Consider the following 16,408-nt stretch of genomic DNA (forward strand, 5'->3'; position numbering starts at 1 on the left):
AGGGTTTGGCACTATCCATGGCTTCAAGCATCTTCTGGCATCTTGGAACATATCCCTGTGGATAAGGGGGAACTATTACACATACACTGGGCAAAAAATATAAATAAGGCCCTGGCCAGTTGGCTCAGCGGTAGAGCGTCGGCCTGGCGTGTGGGAGACCCGGGTTCGATTCCCGGCCAGGGCACATAGGAGAAGCGCCCATCTGCTTCTCCACCCCCCCCCTCCTTCCTCTCTGTCTCTCTCTTCCCCTCCTGCAGCCGAGGCTCCATTGGAGCAGAGATGGCCCGGGCGCTGGGGATGGCTCCTTGGCCTCTGTCCCAGGTGCTAGAGTGGCTCTGGTCGCAGCAGAGCTACGCCCCGGAGGGGCAGAGCCTAGCCCCTGGTAGGCATGCCGGGTGGATCCCGGTGGGGCGCATGCGGGAGTCTGTCTGACTGTCTCTCCCCGTTTCCAGCTTCAGAAAAATACAAAAAAATATATATATATAAATAAGAGTCCAAGATATGAACAGAAACTTTACAAAGGAAGATAAAATGCATAGTTAATGCAGAACTTATGGGATACAGTGAAAGCAGTGTTAATAGGAAAATTCATAGTTATAAATGTTTGTGCTAAAAAAGCAAGAAATCTCAAATCAACAATCTAAAACTTAAGGTATTAGAAAAAAAATAAACTAAACTTAAAGCTAGCAGAAAAAATAAAGATCAGATCAGAAATAATCAGGAGAACAGAAAAAAACATAGAGAAAATCAATAAAAACAAAAGTTGATTCTTCAAACAGAACAAAACTGACAAACTTTTTGCTGGAAGTACTAAGAGAAAAGTTACTAACCTCAGAAACAAAAGTAGGAATATTTTTTATCAATTCTACAGAAATAAAAAGGATTATAAGAGAGCACTATGAAGAACTGAATCTCAAAAAAAAATTGGATAAATTAGAAAAAATGGACAAATTTCTAGAAAAACAAAACCTACCAACACTCATTCATAAAAAACTGAACAGATCCATAACTAGTAAGGAGATTGAATCAGCAATAAAAAAATCTCCCAATAAAGAAAAGTCCTAGACCTGACTGCTTCACTAGTAAATTCTACCCAACAATTAAACAACTAATACCAATCCAAAACTTCTCCAAAAATAGAAAACGCTTCCTAACTTATTCAGAGTCCAGCATAACCCTGATATTAAAGGCACATAGAGACACTGCAAAAAGAGAAAACTCCAGACCAAAATCCCTTATAAACATTAATGCAAAAATCAACAAAACATTAGCAAACAGAATTCAGCAACATATGAAAAGGATTATACACCATGATCAAGTAGGATTTATTCTTGGAATGACTCAAAATACAAAAACCAATCAATGTAATACACCACATCAACAAAATAAAAAGACCACATGAGCATCTTAATTGATGCAGAAAAAACAACTGACAAAATTCAACAACTTTTAGTTCTAAAACACTCAACAAAATAGGGAATACAAGCAAACTACCTCAACATAAAAAAGCCATATATGAAAAACTCATTATGTAAATCATACTCAATGTTAAAAGACTGAAAACTTTTCCTCTACGATCAGTAATAAGGCTGCTTTCTCCACTTCTAACAATCCAATTGAAAGTTTTGGCCCAACCAATTAAGCAAGAAATAGAAATAAAAAACATCCAAAGTGGAAAAAAAGGAAGTAAAATAATCTGTTTATAAATGATGTGACTTTCTATGTAAAAAACACTAAAGACTCCACAAATAGGCTCTTAAAATTAATAAATGAATAAGCAAAGTTGCTGGCACAAAGTCAACACAAAATTCAGTTGTATTTCTATACATAAACAACATATAAAAAAATTATAAAAACAATTCCACTTAAAATAGTATCAAAAAAGAATCAAATACTTAGAAATTAACCAAAGAGGAAAAAGACTTTAATGAAAACTACAAAATATTGCTGAAAGAAATGAAAGGCAATGGCACAGGGGATGGAGTGCCAGCCTGGGATGCTGAAGACCCAGGTCTGAAACCCCAAGGTTGCTGCCTTGAGTGTGGCTCATCTGGCTTGAGCAAGGGCTCACCAGTTTGAGTGCAGGGTCGCCAGATTTGAGCGTGGAATTATAAACATGACCCCACGGCTGCTGGCTTGAGCAAAGGGTCACTGGCTCAGGTGCAGCCTCCCAGGTCAAGGCACATATGAGAAAGAAAGCAATGAACAACAAAGATGCTTCAACTATGAGTTGATTGCTCTCATTGATTCTCATTGCTCTCTCTTCCTGTCTGTCTGTCTCTCTCTCTCTCTCTTGCACACTAAAAAAAAAATAAAAATAAAAAAAATTAAAGTATAAATATATGGAAATACATTCCGTGTTCATACATTGGAAAAATTAATATGATTAAAAAATCAAGAGTACCGAAAGTAATCCACAGATTCATTGCAATTCATAACAATAGTACTGATTTTTCCCCCCTTAAGATTTTATTGATTGATTTTGAAGAGAAGAGAAGAGAAAGAGAAAGGGGTGGGGGAGGAATGAGAAACATGAATTCATAGTACTTGCTTCTCATATGTGCCATGACAGAGCAAGCCTGGGGTTTCAAACCGGCAACCCCAGCATTCTAGGTCAACATTTGATTCATTGTGCCACTACAGATCAGGCTATACTATTGATGTTTTTTGCAGAAACCAAAAAAAAAAAAAAATCCTAAAATTCAAATAGAACTTAAAGGATCCCAAATAGCCAAAAGGAACAAAAGAAAAAACCTGGAGGACTTACACTTCCCAATAGCAAATCTTGATACAAAGCTATAGTAATCGACACAACACATTATTGGTATAAAGACTCATAAAATGGAATAGAGAGCAAAGAAATAATCCCTCACATATATGGTCAATGATTTCTGACAAAGGTGCCAAGACCATTCAATGAGGAAAGCTTTTTCTGGAAATGCTGAGAAACCTGAATGTCAACATGAAAAAAGATTGAAGTGGGACCCTTACTTAACACATACACAAAAATTAACTCAAAGTGAATCAAGGTCCTAAATATAACATCTAAACAGGTAAAACTCTGGAAGAAAATATAGGATAAAAGCTTTATGACATTGAATTTGGCAATATTTTCAGAATATCAAAGGCACAGATAACAAAAGAAAAAACAGACAAACTAGAGTTCATGAAAATTTAAAAATTTTGTACATCAGAAGATTATTTAGAGTAAAAAGGCAATGCACAAAATGGGAGAAAATATTTGAAAATTATATATTTGATAAAGGATTACTATCCATAATATATAAAGAACTTCTAAAACTCAACAACAACAAAAAAACCAAACAGCCACCTTCAAAAATAGGAAAAGGACTTGAATAGATATTTTTCAATGATGACATATAAATGGCCAATAAGCACATTAAGAGATAATTAACTTCACTAGTCATTAAGGAATCACAAATTACAACTACAATGAGCCTGACTAGTGATTGCACAGCGGAGAGAGCACTGACCTGGGACACTGAAGTCCCAACTAAGTTTGAAACCCTGAGATCATCATCCAGCTTGAACGCAGGGTTACTAGCTTGAGCAAAGGGTCACTGGCTTGAGCATGGGATCATTATGATCCCATGGTTACTGGCTTGAAGCCCAAGGTCTGGCCTGAGCAAGGGGGGGGGGGGGGCGCCACTGGCTTGGCTGGAGCCATCAAGGAACATATGAGAAGCAATTAATGAACAACTGAAGTGACACAGTTATAAGTTGATGTTTCTGATTTCTCTCTCTTCCTGTCAGCTTCTCTCTCTTCCTCTCTCTAAATAAACAAGCAAACAAAAACTACAATGAGATACCATCTCACAACCATTAGGATAGCTTCTATTAAAAAAACAGAAAATGAAAGTGTTGGTTAAGATATGGAGAAACTGAAACCCTTATGTATATTGGGAATGTAAAATGGTACAGTCACTATAAAAAAACAGAAAAGCAGTTCCTCAAAAAATTGAAAATAGTATTACCATATAACCCAGGAATTCCACTTTAAGGTATATAACCCCCAAAATTTAAAGCATCATCTAAAACATATCTGTACACCCATTATCCTAGTGCCTTTATTCACAACAGCTGAAACACAGAAGAAACCCAAGTGTCCATCAACAGATAAATGGACAAGCAAAATGTGGTACACAGATACAAAGGAATACTCTTTGGCTTAAAATGGAAGGAAATTCCGCAAGGTGCCACAGAAATGATGCTTCAGGACATTTTATTAAGTGAAATATGCCACACACAAAGAGACAAATACTGTATAATTCCACTTATATGAAGTACTTAGACTAGTTAAAATCATAGAGACAGAATTGCAAATGGCTGGAGGGAAGGAGGAATGGGGAGTTACTATTTAATAGATACAGTATCTCAGTTTTATAAGGTGAAAGCAGTTCAAGGATGGATACTAGTGATAGTTGCACAACAATATGAATATATTTAATACTACTGCACTATATACACTTAAAAAGTCAAGATGATAAATTTCATGTGTGTTAGTAAAAAAAATCAATACAGTAAATAAGCGCATGAAAAGATGCTCACCATCATTATTCACTAGAAAAGGGCAAAATAAAACTTCAAGATAATACTACATACACAATAGAATGGCTGAAATTACAAAGAATAACCATACCAAGTAACAATGAGAATGTGAAACAAATGGAAATCTCATATGGAGCACGGTACAACTCCTCTGGAAACAGTTTGGCAGCTTCTTATAAAGTTAATCTTATACTTACCATATTACTTGCAATTTCTTTACTTTGTATTTACTCAAGAAAAACAAAAACACATATACCCAAAAAAGACTTGTATATGACTGTATATATCAGTTTTATTCAAATTAGCCCAAAATTGTTAACTCGAATGTCCATCAATAGATGAATGCAAAAATAAGTAGTAGCATCTACTCAGCAATAAAAATAATACAATGAGCATCTTACTCAGCAATAAAACACAAAATACTGGCCCTAGTGGGTTGGCTCAGTGGTAAAGCATTGGCCCAGCATACAGACATCCCAGGGTTTGATTCCTGGTCAGGGCACACAAGAGAAGCAACCATCCGCTTCTCTACCTCTCCCTCTCCCCCTTCTCTCCTTCTTCCCCTCCTGCAGCCAGTGGCTCAACTGGTTCTAGCATCAGCCCTGGGCACACTGAGGATAGCTTGATTGATCTCAGCATGTCAGCCTCAGGCACTAAAAATAGCTCAGTTGATTTGAGCATAGGCCCCAGACCAAAGTTGCTGGTGGATCACGGTGGGGGCACATGTTGGAGTCTGTCTCACTATCTCCCCTCCTCTCACTTAAAAACAAACAAAAAAAACAAAAAATCAAACTACCAATACATGCAACGCTTATCAAACTCAAAATACATGCTGAGTGAAATAAACCAGATACAAAAGAGAATATACCATTATTACTCTATTTACATGAAATTCTATAAAATACAAATCTAATCTATAGCAACAGAAAGCAGAGCAGTGATTGGCTGGGAGAAGGGGAAGAACTGATTATAAAAGGGCAGGATAAAACCTCTGAGGTAACAAAAATATTCTCTCTCAAATGTGTTTGAGGATAACACAAGCATACACATTTTTCAAAACCGGAACAATAATTTGTAAATAAGTGCATTATTTACTGTGTGGAAAGTATACGTCAACTTCATAAGACATAAAACTTAAAACAGATCAAATTTAAGAGCTAAAATTATAAAATTCTTAAAGAAAACACAGTCATCAATCATGACCCTTGGATAACATACTACTTCCAAGGATGAACCCTGAAAATGTAATTTTAAATGTAAAAAATCAGTCACAAAGAACCAAATATATATCCAATGGTTTCAATTATATAACACGTCTACAACAGGCAAACCCATAGATATAAAGTAGATCATATTAGCGATTGCCCAGGACACAAACATTTGGGGGAAAATGAGGATTGATTGCTAACAAGTATGGGGTTTCTTTTGGAAGGATGAAATTGCTCTAGAATTAGTGGTAATGGTTGTACAACTCTGTGAATATATTAAAGATATATTTAAAAGTATACCTCAACTAGGTTCATTTTAAAAGAAAAAAGTGGCCCTGGCCACTCAATGGATAGAGCATCGTCCCAGAGTGCTGAGGTCACAGGTTGCATCCCTAATCAGGGCACATACAAGAAAAGCAACCAATGAGTACACAACTAAATGGAACAACTAAGTAGAACAACAAATTCATACTTCTCTTTCTCTTTCCTTTCCCCTAACCCCTTAAATCAATGAGAAAAGAAAATGTTTTAAAGAAAAAAGTAAAACTGGTTAAGAAATAAGAATGATTCTAATTATATTTGTAATGTATTAACAGAGATGCATAAATAGAGGCTATATCAGCTGACTCAAAGTAATCTGTGTCTCAGACATGGTTGGCATTTCAGACATTGCTAGGCTGGCTATGTGTGAGATATGGCAATAAATTTTTCTTATAAGGAGTATGTCATAAAAGTATCCAAAATTTCAAAGGAAACATAAAAATTATTTAATGTGATTCCTTGTCAACTTTTGCATTTTGCAAAGTATTAAAACCAGTGGTAAGAAAACAATGTATTCTAAATGTATTTTTCTCATTAACCTTTTAGAGGTAATAGCAACTGATATCAAGTCAAGAACATCAGACTCCTAGGTTCCAAGGTAATTCTAAAAAACAAGTACTAAGAAATTAATGTTGAAAAGGAATGTCTGATAATGTTACTCTGTTTTGTTGGTCAGGAGACGGAGCATCATTTCCATTGGGTTTAAAACCAGACTGTGCAATACAGCATTATGAATTTTTTAATATTCCACAAGTGATTGGATTTTCCTAATATAGAACAGTGCTTCTTCAAGTTAATTGTAGTAAAGCACTATTCTTAAATTTTTCATTTTGTTCAGGACCAACAATCTTGTAAAATGCTGTAAAAAAAATACAGCAGCACCTGACCAGGCGGTGGCGCAGTGGATAGAGCGTTGGACTGGGATGCCGAGGACCCAGGTTCGAGACCCCGAGGTCGCCAGCTGGAGCGCGGGCTCATCTGGCTTGAGCAAAATAAAAAATGCTCACCAGCTTGGACCCAAGGTCGCTGGCTCAAGCAAGGGGTTGGTTACTCGGTCTGCTGAAGGTCTGCGGTCAAGGCACATATGAGAAAGCAATCAATGAACAACTAGTGTCGCAATGAAAAACTGATGATTGATGCTTCTCATCTCTCTCCGTTCCTGTCTGTCCCTATCTATCCCTCTCTCTCTCTTTGTCCCTGTAAAGAAAAACTAAATAATAATAATAAAAAAAAAACTTAAAAAAAAAATACAGCAGCAACGTCATACTGCTATAAAAATTGCAAAGGCTTACTTTCTACTTCTATACCCATTTCACTGCAGAATAGTCAAAAAATGGTCCAACAAGACATTTTTAGTACTGCTATAAAGAAAAAAAGGGTAAAAACAAAATGAAAAAATGTTTTCAAATTCAGCCCCAGCCAAGTAGCTCAGCTGGTTAGTGCATCATCTCAAAATGAAAAGCTGTGGGTTTGATTCCAGATCAGGGCACATACAAGAATCAACCAATTAATGCATATGTTACTAGAACAAAACAATGTTTCTTTCTTTCCTGTGTGCATTCTCTCTCTCAAATCAATAAATAAAAATTTTAAATACATAATAACACTGAGTTTTTAAAAAATCATCCAAAGTTTGACTATATAAACAATACATAATTTTTCAACCTAATGAAAACATGTTTATGACTAGATATATAGTTCAGTGTCATTAATTTTAGCAATGAAAAATTTTTAACAGAGTTGACATGAAGAACTCATTGCATACTTTATCAGACCCTATATTTTAAATTACTTCTCAAATAATAAACTATTTCTACAATCCTACATAGTCTCCTTTGCTACAGTAATGTAGCAAAATTTATACTTGCTAATAGGAAATGAAAATGCTTAATTAAAATAGAATAACTATTGCCCTGGCTGGTTGGCTCAGTAGATAGAGTGTTGTTGGCCCATCGTGGAAGTTCTGGTCAGGGTACATATGAGAAGCAACCATCTGCTTCTCTTCCCCTCCCAGGCTCCTTCACTCTCTCTTCCCCTCGCCCAGCCAGTGGCTCGGCTGGTCTAAACATTGGCCTCAGGCACTGAGAATAGCTTGGTTAATTCAAGCATTGGCCCAAGTTGAGGCTTGCCAGGTGGATCCCAGTTGGGGCACATGTAGGAGTCTGTCTCTCTATCCATCTCTCAACAACAAAAAAACCCAAAAAACTATTGTTAATTGGCTAAAACAGTGAATTTTTTACTTACCACAGTCCAGGATTCCTGATCTTTAGGCTCCAGAATTCCAGAATTAAAAATTTCTAATAACTGTTGAAGCCCTCCAGCAGCAACAAACTGTAAGTAATTAAGAACATAATGGTAAGAGAAAATCAGCTACATAATGTAAAAAAGACCTGTTTTTTGATTCAGTAACTGGGTATGTGTATATGTCTGTAAGTAAAATATTGTATCTTTCATTTAAGAAATTTCTTTCACTTAACCAAAATAACTTATATACAAAGTAATAACATATAGCCTACTTTCAAGAATTTTTAAAGAAGATTCCTGCAAAAATCTACACTGTCTCTTTATATTCCACTGACCATTTAATCCCAGATACTGGAATGTCCTAACACAGTATTCCAATGAAGAAAACATTTAAGTGCTAAAAATAGAAGCAACCAAGGCACTAATGTTGATATAATCAGTGATTGAGAATAATACCTAATAATACCTAATTTTTAAGCTAACCTTTAAGAGTAAATTAATTTAAAACCAATTAATAATTATGACACCTAATTTTGGGAAATTAGAAATAAATTATTTTTATCAATATACTGCAAAACACATGATCAAACCTTGCAACTCCAGGAATTTTTACTATTTTCCACTTGATCCTCACTTGAATCATCAGAATCTGGATAAAGATCACTGTAACTTCCCTATGGGAAAGGCAAAAATAATAGTAAGAGAAAAAATTATTCTGGCATTAAAAGGTAACACAATTCTGGAATTTTGTTCCAGAATTGTGTTACCTTTGTTACCGTAATGATAATAATGAAAATGCAATTACCGTTGACTCTCTTCTTATTCTTCTGTTAGGTTTTCCCAGTGCTTCAATAATTTCCAGGGCATATAATAGCTTGTGAGCACTCTTAATTTTCAGAAGTTCTTTCCAATTAAGCCCATCATTATTCTTAAATTAATAATAAAAAGAAACCTTTAAGTTTTTCACACCAACTTAAGGGAACCCACCAAAATTAAAAAAATTGACACTATATAAAAACTCAAATATTACATATATATTGATGTTTATTCAAACATATGAAGACAAACTGGTACTAACGCTATGCTTAAAACACCATTATTCAATAAATTTGTTAAAATTAATACACCAACAGAATAGAAAAAAATTGTATCTTGTTAACTTTCACAACAGTTGAATATATTTAACAACTGACCAATAAAAAAACATTGCAGCCTAGCTAAATGTGTAAAATTTTAAGAATACAGACATAGTAAAATCTATGTTCAATATTTGTAAGTTCCACCACCAGCCCATTTAAAGATATTTAATTGATTTACAGAGATCATAGTAGCTTCACTGTAGTTCTTCACTGATTGCTTCTCATATGTGCCCTGACTGGACAAGCCTGAGGTTTCAAACAAATGATCTCATCATTCCAGGCCGATACTTTATTCACTGCGCCACCACAGGTAAGGCCGCATGTGACCTTTAAATAGGTTGGTAGCCTGACCTGTGGTGGCAAAGTGGATAAAGCCTTGACCTGGAATGCTGAGGTCACCGGTTTGAAACTCTGAGCTTGCTTGGTCAAGGCACAAATGACAAGCAACTACTGTGGGCTGATGCTTCCTACTCTTTCCCCTCCTCTCTCTCTCTCTACCCACTCACCTAAAAATCAATAAATAAATCTTTAAAAAATAAAAAAAGCATATGCACATACATACATTTAAAAATATTGTTCTTTTCTATTCTCCAGTTATGAAATTGTTACTCACACTTAGTGTACACCTTTAACAATATTATTAGAGCTACTCTGAGCCATGAACCACCATTTTCCAGGCCTACCTTCTTCACTTCTAAGTCATTAAAGATATAGGCCCTTCTGAAATCAAATGACAAAGTCCCAAATCATAAGTAACTATTAGTATGATATTAAAACATTGTTTTTCCATTCATCCTCTAGGTATTCTATTCGTATCTCCAGAAAGCAACCCATTATACTGCTTTAAAAAAGTAATCTTGCTCTGGCAGGTTGACTCAGTGGATAGAGCATTAGCCTGGTTTACAGACATCACAGGTTTGATTCCCAGTCAGGGAACTCAAGAAAAACAACCATCTGCTTCTCTCCATCTTCCCTTTCCACAGTCAGTGGCTCGAGTGGTTCAAGTGCCAGTCCCAGCTACTGAGGATAGCTCCGTTGGCTTAAGCATGTTAGCCTCAGGCGCTAAAAATAGCTCTGTTGATTTGAACACTGACTCAGATGGGGATTGCTGGGTGGATCCTGGTCAGGGTACATTCGGGAGTCTGTCTCACCATCTCGCATCCTCTCACTTAAAGTAAAAAAAGTAATCTCTAATTTTATTTTTTTTTTGTATTTTTCTGAAGCTGGAAACAGAGAGAGACAGTCAGACAGACTCCCGCATGCGCCCGACCGGGATCCACCCTGCACGCCCACCAGGGGCGACGCTCTGCCCACCAGGGGGCGATGCTCTGCCCCTCTGGGGCGTCGCTCTGCCGCGACCAGAGCCACTCTTGCGCCTGGGGCAGAGGCCAAGGAGTCATCCCCAGCGCCCGGGCCATCCTTGCTCCAATGGAGCCTTGGCTGCAGGAGGGGAAGAGAGAGACAAAGAGGAAGGAGGGGGGGGGTGGAGAAGCAAATGGGTGCCTCTCCTATGTGCCCTGGCCGGGAATCGAACCCGGGTCCCCCGCACGCCAGGCCGATGCTCTACCGCTGAGCCAACCAGCCAGGGCCGTAATCTCTAATTTTAACACATGCCTTTATAATGATACCTAACACACATGTGAGAGGTCATGCCCCTGTAGAAAATTAACAATATATATTAGCTTTATTAGCCTCATCCCCCTCCCCAATTTTATCAGTTGACTGTACGAGCATTTAAAACAAGCACTGCTGCATGTCATCAAATCATACTGTATCTTTTCTAAAACATTTTTGTTGTCAAAACTAAGTACTATTCAGAACATATAATAATATGAAAAATTGCTAATATAAAGGCAAATCTATATTTTCTAAAGATAACTTTAGTAAAACATTCTTGGTTTTATATTTGGCCTATATCATTCAACATCACTAATATTTAAATAAACATTAAAACAAACTAGGGAGGCCAGGAAAATGGCAACAAAGTAGGTAGAAGTTACAACTCCCATGTCCCAGAACCAAAGTGGATTACTTAATTTGGGAATAACCATCTTAAAAAACCAACTCTGGACTAAACTAAGAGGAATCTATAACCAAGCATCACGGAAGAAGCCACACCGAGACTGGTAGGAAGGGCAGAGACGCGGAAAGGGTGAGAGGCAGCTCAGAAGGTCTCTTGCAGCAGGGAGGGTTGCCGTGAGAGTTGTGGGTTCTCAGCCCCAGGACCAAAACCCCAGCCTAGAGCCACATAGTCTAGAAGAGGCGTAGGGACAGTATTTAGCTGAAAGAAGAATCGGGTTTCTGTTTGCGGGAGGGAGGCAAAATTCTCAGACCAAGGCTCCGTCTTGAAGGAACCGCAGAGAAAACCTAATTCACAGCCACTTATCCAGTGATCCGGGAGCGGGAGAACGCTAAGAGGACTGGAGTTAGGAGAGGAGGGTGTAGTCTCGGCGGCACAGGGAGAGATTGTGGGGGACAGCCACCCTGACCCATGTACTAAGTTACTCCAAAGCCTAAAGTGCCCATTTTTCCTAGGAGAACCAAGCCAGCAAAGGGAAACAATTACCTCGCCCACAAGAGGCTCTCCTGCTCTAGTCAGTGCAAAAAGACACTTAGAAGCAGGGGGCACATCAGGGACATAGGCTTTGAGTGCTGAGGTCTGGGATACCCCGCCCCCTCCCCCATACTACTGAGTACCCTCCAAAGGGCAGGAGAGCCTGGCTGCGGCAGTGGCTGCGGTGCTCAACTGGCACAGTGGTGGAGGGCAGAGCACAGTGAAGCAGACCATGTGGTGGTGGTGGGGAGCAGCAGTAGGGAAAAGCGGAACCTGGAGAGGCCTCCTGTGCTCCACAGAGGGTGGAACCGGGTGGGGGGGAGGCGTCCCTGCACCTGTGAGGGGGCGGAGACTGGAGAGGGGTCTTTTGCACCCACGGGGGTAGGGGGGTGGGGGGGAGAGCCCGGCAGCCTGGCCCGCATGGTGACAGTGAGGGGAAGAGCCCAGAGGGGAGCCCCCGCACACCCACAAGGTAGCAGAGCCTGGCAAGGCGAGGAGTCCCCAGCACATGCAGGGCAGCCCAAACTGCAGCCGCAAGCCACACATCTGGCAGTGTTGGTGCCTGAGGAGGCTGTGGCAGCTGGGAACCGATGGAAAGACCACACCTTGGGAATAGAGAGGCCACACACACTGGCCAAGAATAGATAAAAGCCAGCCTAGGAGTGTAGCTGATATTTACAACGGCATCAGGGCCCAGCAGAGGCAGCCACAAATTCTGGATCGCCTGTAGCTCCAAGAAGGTTATTAAGGGCCAGTCATAAGTAGAGACCCCCACTAGTCTATACCAGGTTCTGGCCAGGGAGGTCCAGGCCTGGTACATCCAGTGGGCAGATACAGAGAGCATCAGCTCAGGAAATAACCCTAGTTAGAGCAGTATCTTAAGGAAAGGCTCCTCACACCTGACCCAGCTAAGACACAGAAAATGCTGACACAAATAGCAAAAAGAGCAGTAGCAGCAGACAAGTAGCCTACAGTGGACTGACTACAAGTAACAGCTGAGGCCAACCCAAGGTCTAGAAACAACACAACTGAAAGCTGGAGGTAGACAACACCAACCCTATACTCTGCTACTACACAAACAACACATCCAAAGGAGCAGTTTATACAGAGACAAGATGGGAAGATAGAATGCAATTCAAATGAATCAACAAGAGAAATCCCCAGAAAAAAAACTGAATGAGATGGAAATAGCTAAGATACCAGATGCAGAGGTTAGAATAATGATTGTTAGGATACTCAAGGATCTTAGGGCAACAATAGATGGACATAATGAGCACCTAAACAAAGACATAGTATGCATCAAAAAGGACATTGAAATCATAAAAAAGAACCAGACAGAAATGACAAACATAATATAAGAAATGAAGACTACCCTAGAAGGAATGAAAGCAGGCTGGATGAAGCTGAGGACTGAATCAGCAACTTATAGGACAAGATAAGCAAAAGCACAAAAGCAGAACAGCAAAAAAAAAAAAAAAAAAAGAGGATCAAAAAGTATGAGAAAACTCTAAGAGAGCTCTGTGACAACATGAAGAGAAACAACATCCGTATCACAGGGGTTCCTGAAGAAGATAAAAACAAGGGATATAAAATCTGGTTGAAGAAATTATAGCTGAAAACTTCCCTAAATTGATGAAAGAAAGTCACACAAGTTCAAGCAGCACAGAAAATCCCATTAAAGAGGAACCCAAAGAGACCTACACCAAAACACATCATAATTAAATTATCAAAGCTAAGAGATAAAGAAAGAATACTAAAAGCTGCAAGAGAAAAGCAATAACCCACAAAGCAACCCCATAAGGATGACATCCGACTTTTCAACAGAAACACTTGAGGCCAGAAGGGAATGGCAAGAAGTTTCAAAGTAATGCAGAACAAGAACCTACAACCAAGACTTCTTTATCGAGCAAGGCTATCATTTAAAATAGGAGAAATAAAAAGCTTTCCAGACAAAAAAAACTCAAGGAATTCATTACAACCAAATCAATACTGCAAGAAATGTTAAGGGGCCTGTTGTAAACAGAACAATGAAGGGAAAAAATCTAGTAAAAGAGAAATGTAGATTTAAAGAATAAAATGGCAATAAACAACTACATATCAATAATAACCTTAAATATAAATGGATTAAATGCCCCAATCAAAAGACATAGGGAAGCTGCGTAGATAATAAAACAGGACCCGTACAGCCTGACAAGGTGGTGGCGCAGTGGATAGAGCATCGGACTGGGATATGGAGGACCTGGTTTTGAGACCCCAAGGTTGCCAGCTTGAGCGCGTGCTCATCTGGTTTGAGCAAGGCTCACCAGCTTGAGCCCAAGGTCGCTGGCTCGAACAAGTGGTCACTCAGTCTGCTATAGCCCCCCAGTCAAGGCACATATGAGAAATCAATGAACAACTAAGGAACTGAAATGAACTGATGTTTCTCATCTCTCCCCCTTCCTGGCTGTCACTATCTGTCCCTCTCTCCGATTCTGTCACTCCCACAAAAAAAAAAAGGGACCCGTACATATGCTGTCTAAAAGAGATCCACCCCAAAAGAAAATATAATCATAGACTGAAAGTAAAGGGATGCAAAAAAATATTTAATGCAAATGGAAATGAAAAAAAAGCTGGGGTAGCAGTACTCATATCTGACAAAATAGACTTTAAAACAAAGACTATAGTAAGGGATAAAGAAGGTCACTACATAATAATAAAGGGAGCAATCCAACAAGAAGATATAACCATTATAAATATCTATGCACCTAATATAGGTGCACCCAAATATATAAAGCAGATTTTTTTTTTATAGTAAAGAGTTGCAGTTTTGCAGTTCAATGCAACACACGGTGTTCTGCCTCAGTTTCTCCTTTGGGCAAATGTACAAAATATGGAACGCTTCACGAATTTGCGTGTCATCCTTGCGCAGGGGCCATGCTAATCTTCTCTGTATCGTTCCAATTTTAGTATATGTGCTGCTGAAGCGAGCACTATAAAGCAGATTTGGATAGATGTAAAGGGCGAGATCAACAGCAATACTATAATAGTAGGGGATTTCAATACTCCACTAACATCACTGGATAGATCCTCAAGAAAAAAAATTAACAAAGAAACAGCAGAATTAAGGGTCACACTAGATCAACTGGATTTAATAGATATCTTCAGAACCTTTCACCCTAAAGCAGCAGAATATACATTCATTTCAAGTGCTCATGGTACATTCTCTAGGATAGACCACATGTTAGGACACAAAACAAGTCTCAATAAATTTAAGAAGACTGAAATCATATCAAGCATATTCTCTGATCACATGGCATGAAAACTAGAAATCAACTGCAATAGAAAACTGAAAAACACTGAAACACTTGGAAACTAAATAACGAATGGGTTAATGAGATCAAGGAAAAAATAAAAAACTTCCTTGAAACAAATGAAAATGAACATAACTCAAAATTTGTGGGACACAGCAAAAGCAGTCCTGAGAGAGAAGTTCATAGCATCACAGGCATACCTTAGGAAGCAAGAAAAAACTTAAATACAACTTAACCCTGTATCTGAAAGAACTAGAAAAAGAATAACAAGTAAAACCCCAGAGTAAGTAGAAGGAAGGAAATAATAAAGGTCAGAGTAGAAATAAATGACATAGAGGCTAAATAAACAATACAGAAGATCAATAAAACCAAGTGCTGGTTCTTTAAAAAGGTAAACAAGATTGATGAACCTTTAACCAGACTCACTAAGAAAAACAGAGAGAGGACTGAAATAAAATTAGAAATGAGAGTGGAGAAGTAACAACTGACACAGTAGAAATACAAAGGATTTTAAGCAAATACTATGAAGAACTGTATGCCAAAAAATTAGACAACCTAGGTGAAATGGACAAATTCCTTGAAACATATAATCTTCAAAAAAATCAATATGGAAGAAACAGAAAACCTAAACAGACAGTTTACAACAAACGAGATCGAAATAGTTATCAAAACACTCCCAACAAACATAAGCCATGGGCCAGATGGCTTCACAGGTGAATTCTACCAAATATTCAAAGTACTAACTCCTATCCTTCTCAAGCTATTTCAAAAAATTCAAGGAGGGAAGACTTCCAAACTCCATTTATGAGGCGACCATAATTCTGATTCCAAAACCAGGCAAAGACAATACAAAGAAAGAAAATTATACGCCAATATCCCTGATGAATTTAGATGCTAAAATCCTCAACAAAATATTAGCAAACAAGATCTGGCAATACATGAAAAAAATCATACATCATGATCAAGTGGGAAGGCTGGTACAATATTCGCAAATCAATCAATGTGGTTTATCACATAGACAAAAGGCAGGATAAAAATCACATGATAATATCAATAGATTCAGAAAAAGCATTTGATAAAATC

At 38.3% G+C, this 16,408-nt stretch overlaps 1 protein-coding gene and 1 non-coding gene across 3 annotated transcripts in view; both read right to left on the bottom strand.

Moving 5' to 3' along the window:
* USP34 (ubiquitin specific peptidase 34) overlaps positions 1 to 16,408 on the bottom strand; it is a 287,003-nt gene that overhangs the window by 96,586 nt on the left and 174,009 nt on the right. For both annotated transcript variants that reach the window (XM_066267204.1, XM_066267203.1), the window contains exons 31-33: positions 9,148 to 9,270; positions 8,933 to 9,016; positions 8,343 to 8,429 (exon numbers count right to left, since the gene is read on the bottom strand). In XM_066267204.1, coding sequence (XP_066123301.1) covers positions 8,343 to 8,429; positions 8,933 to 9,016; positions 9,148 to 9,270 — 294 coding nt within the window. The remainder of the gene's footprint in view (positions 1 to 8,342; positions 8,430 to 8,932; positions 9,017 to 9,147; positions 9,271 to 16,408) is intronic.
* LOC136332641 (U6 spliceosomal RNA) lies at positions 14,899 to 15,005 on the bottom strand. Its single transcript, XR_010730807.1, has one exon. It is a non-coding gene; the product is annotated as a U6 spliceosomal RNA (small nuclear RNA).

The sequence above is a fragment of the Saccopteryx bilineata genome, chromosome 3, assembly GCF_036850765.1.
Source record: "Saccopteryx bilineata isolate mSacBil1 chromosome 3, mSacBil1_pri_phased_curated, whole genome shotgun sequence".
Lineage (NCBI taxonomy): Eukaryota > Metazoa > Chordata > Mammalia > Chiroptera > Emballonuridae > Saccopteryx > Saccopteryx bilineata.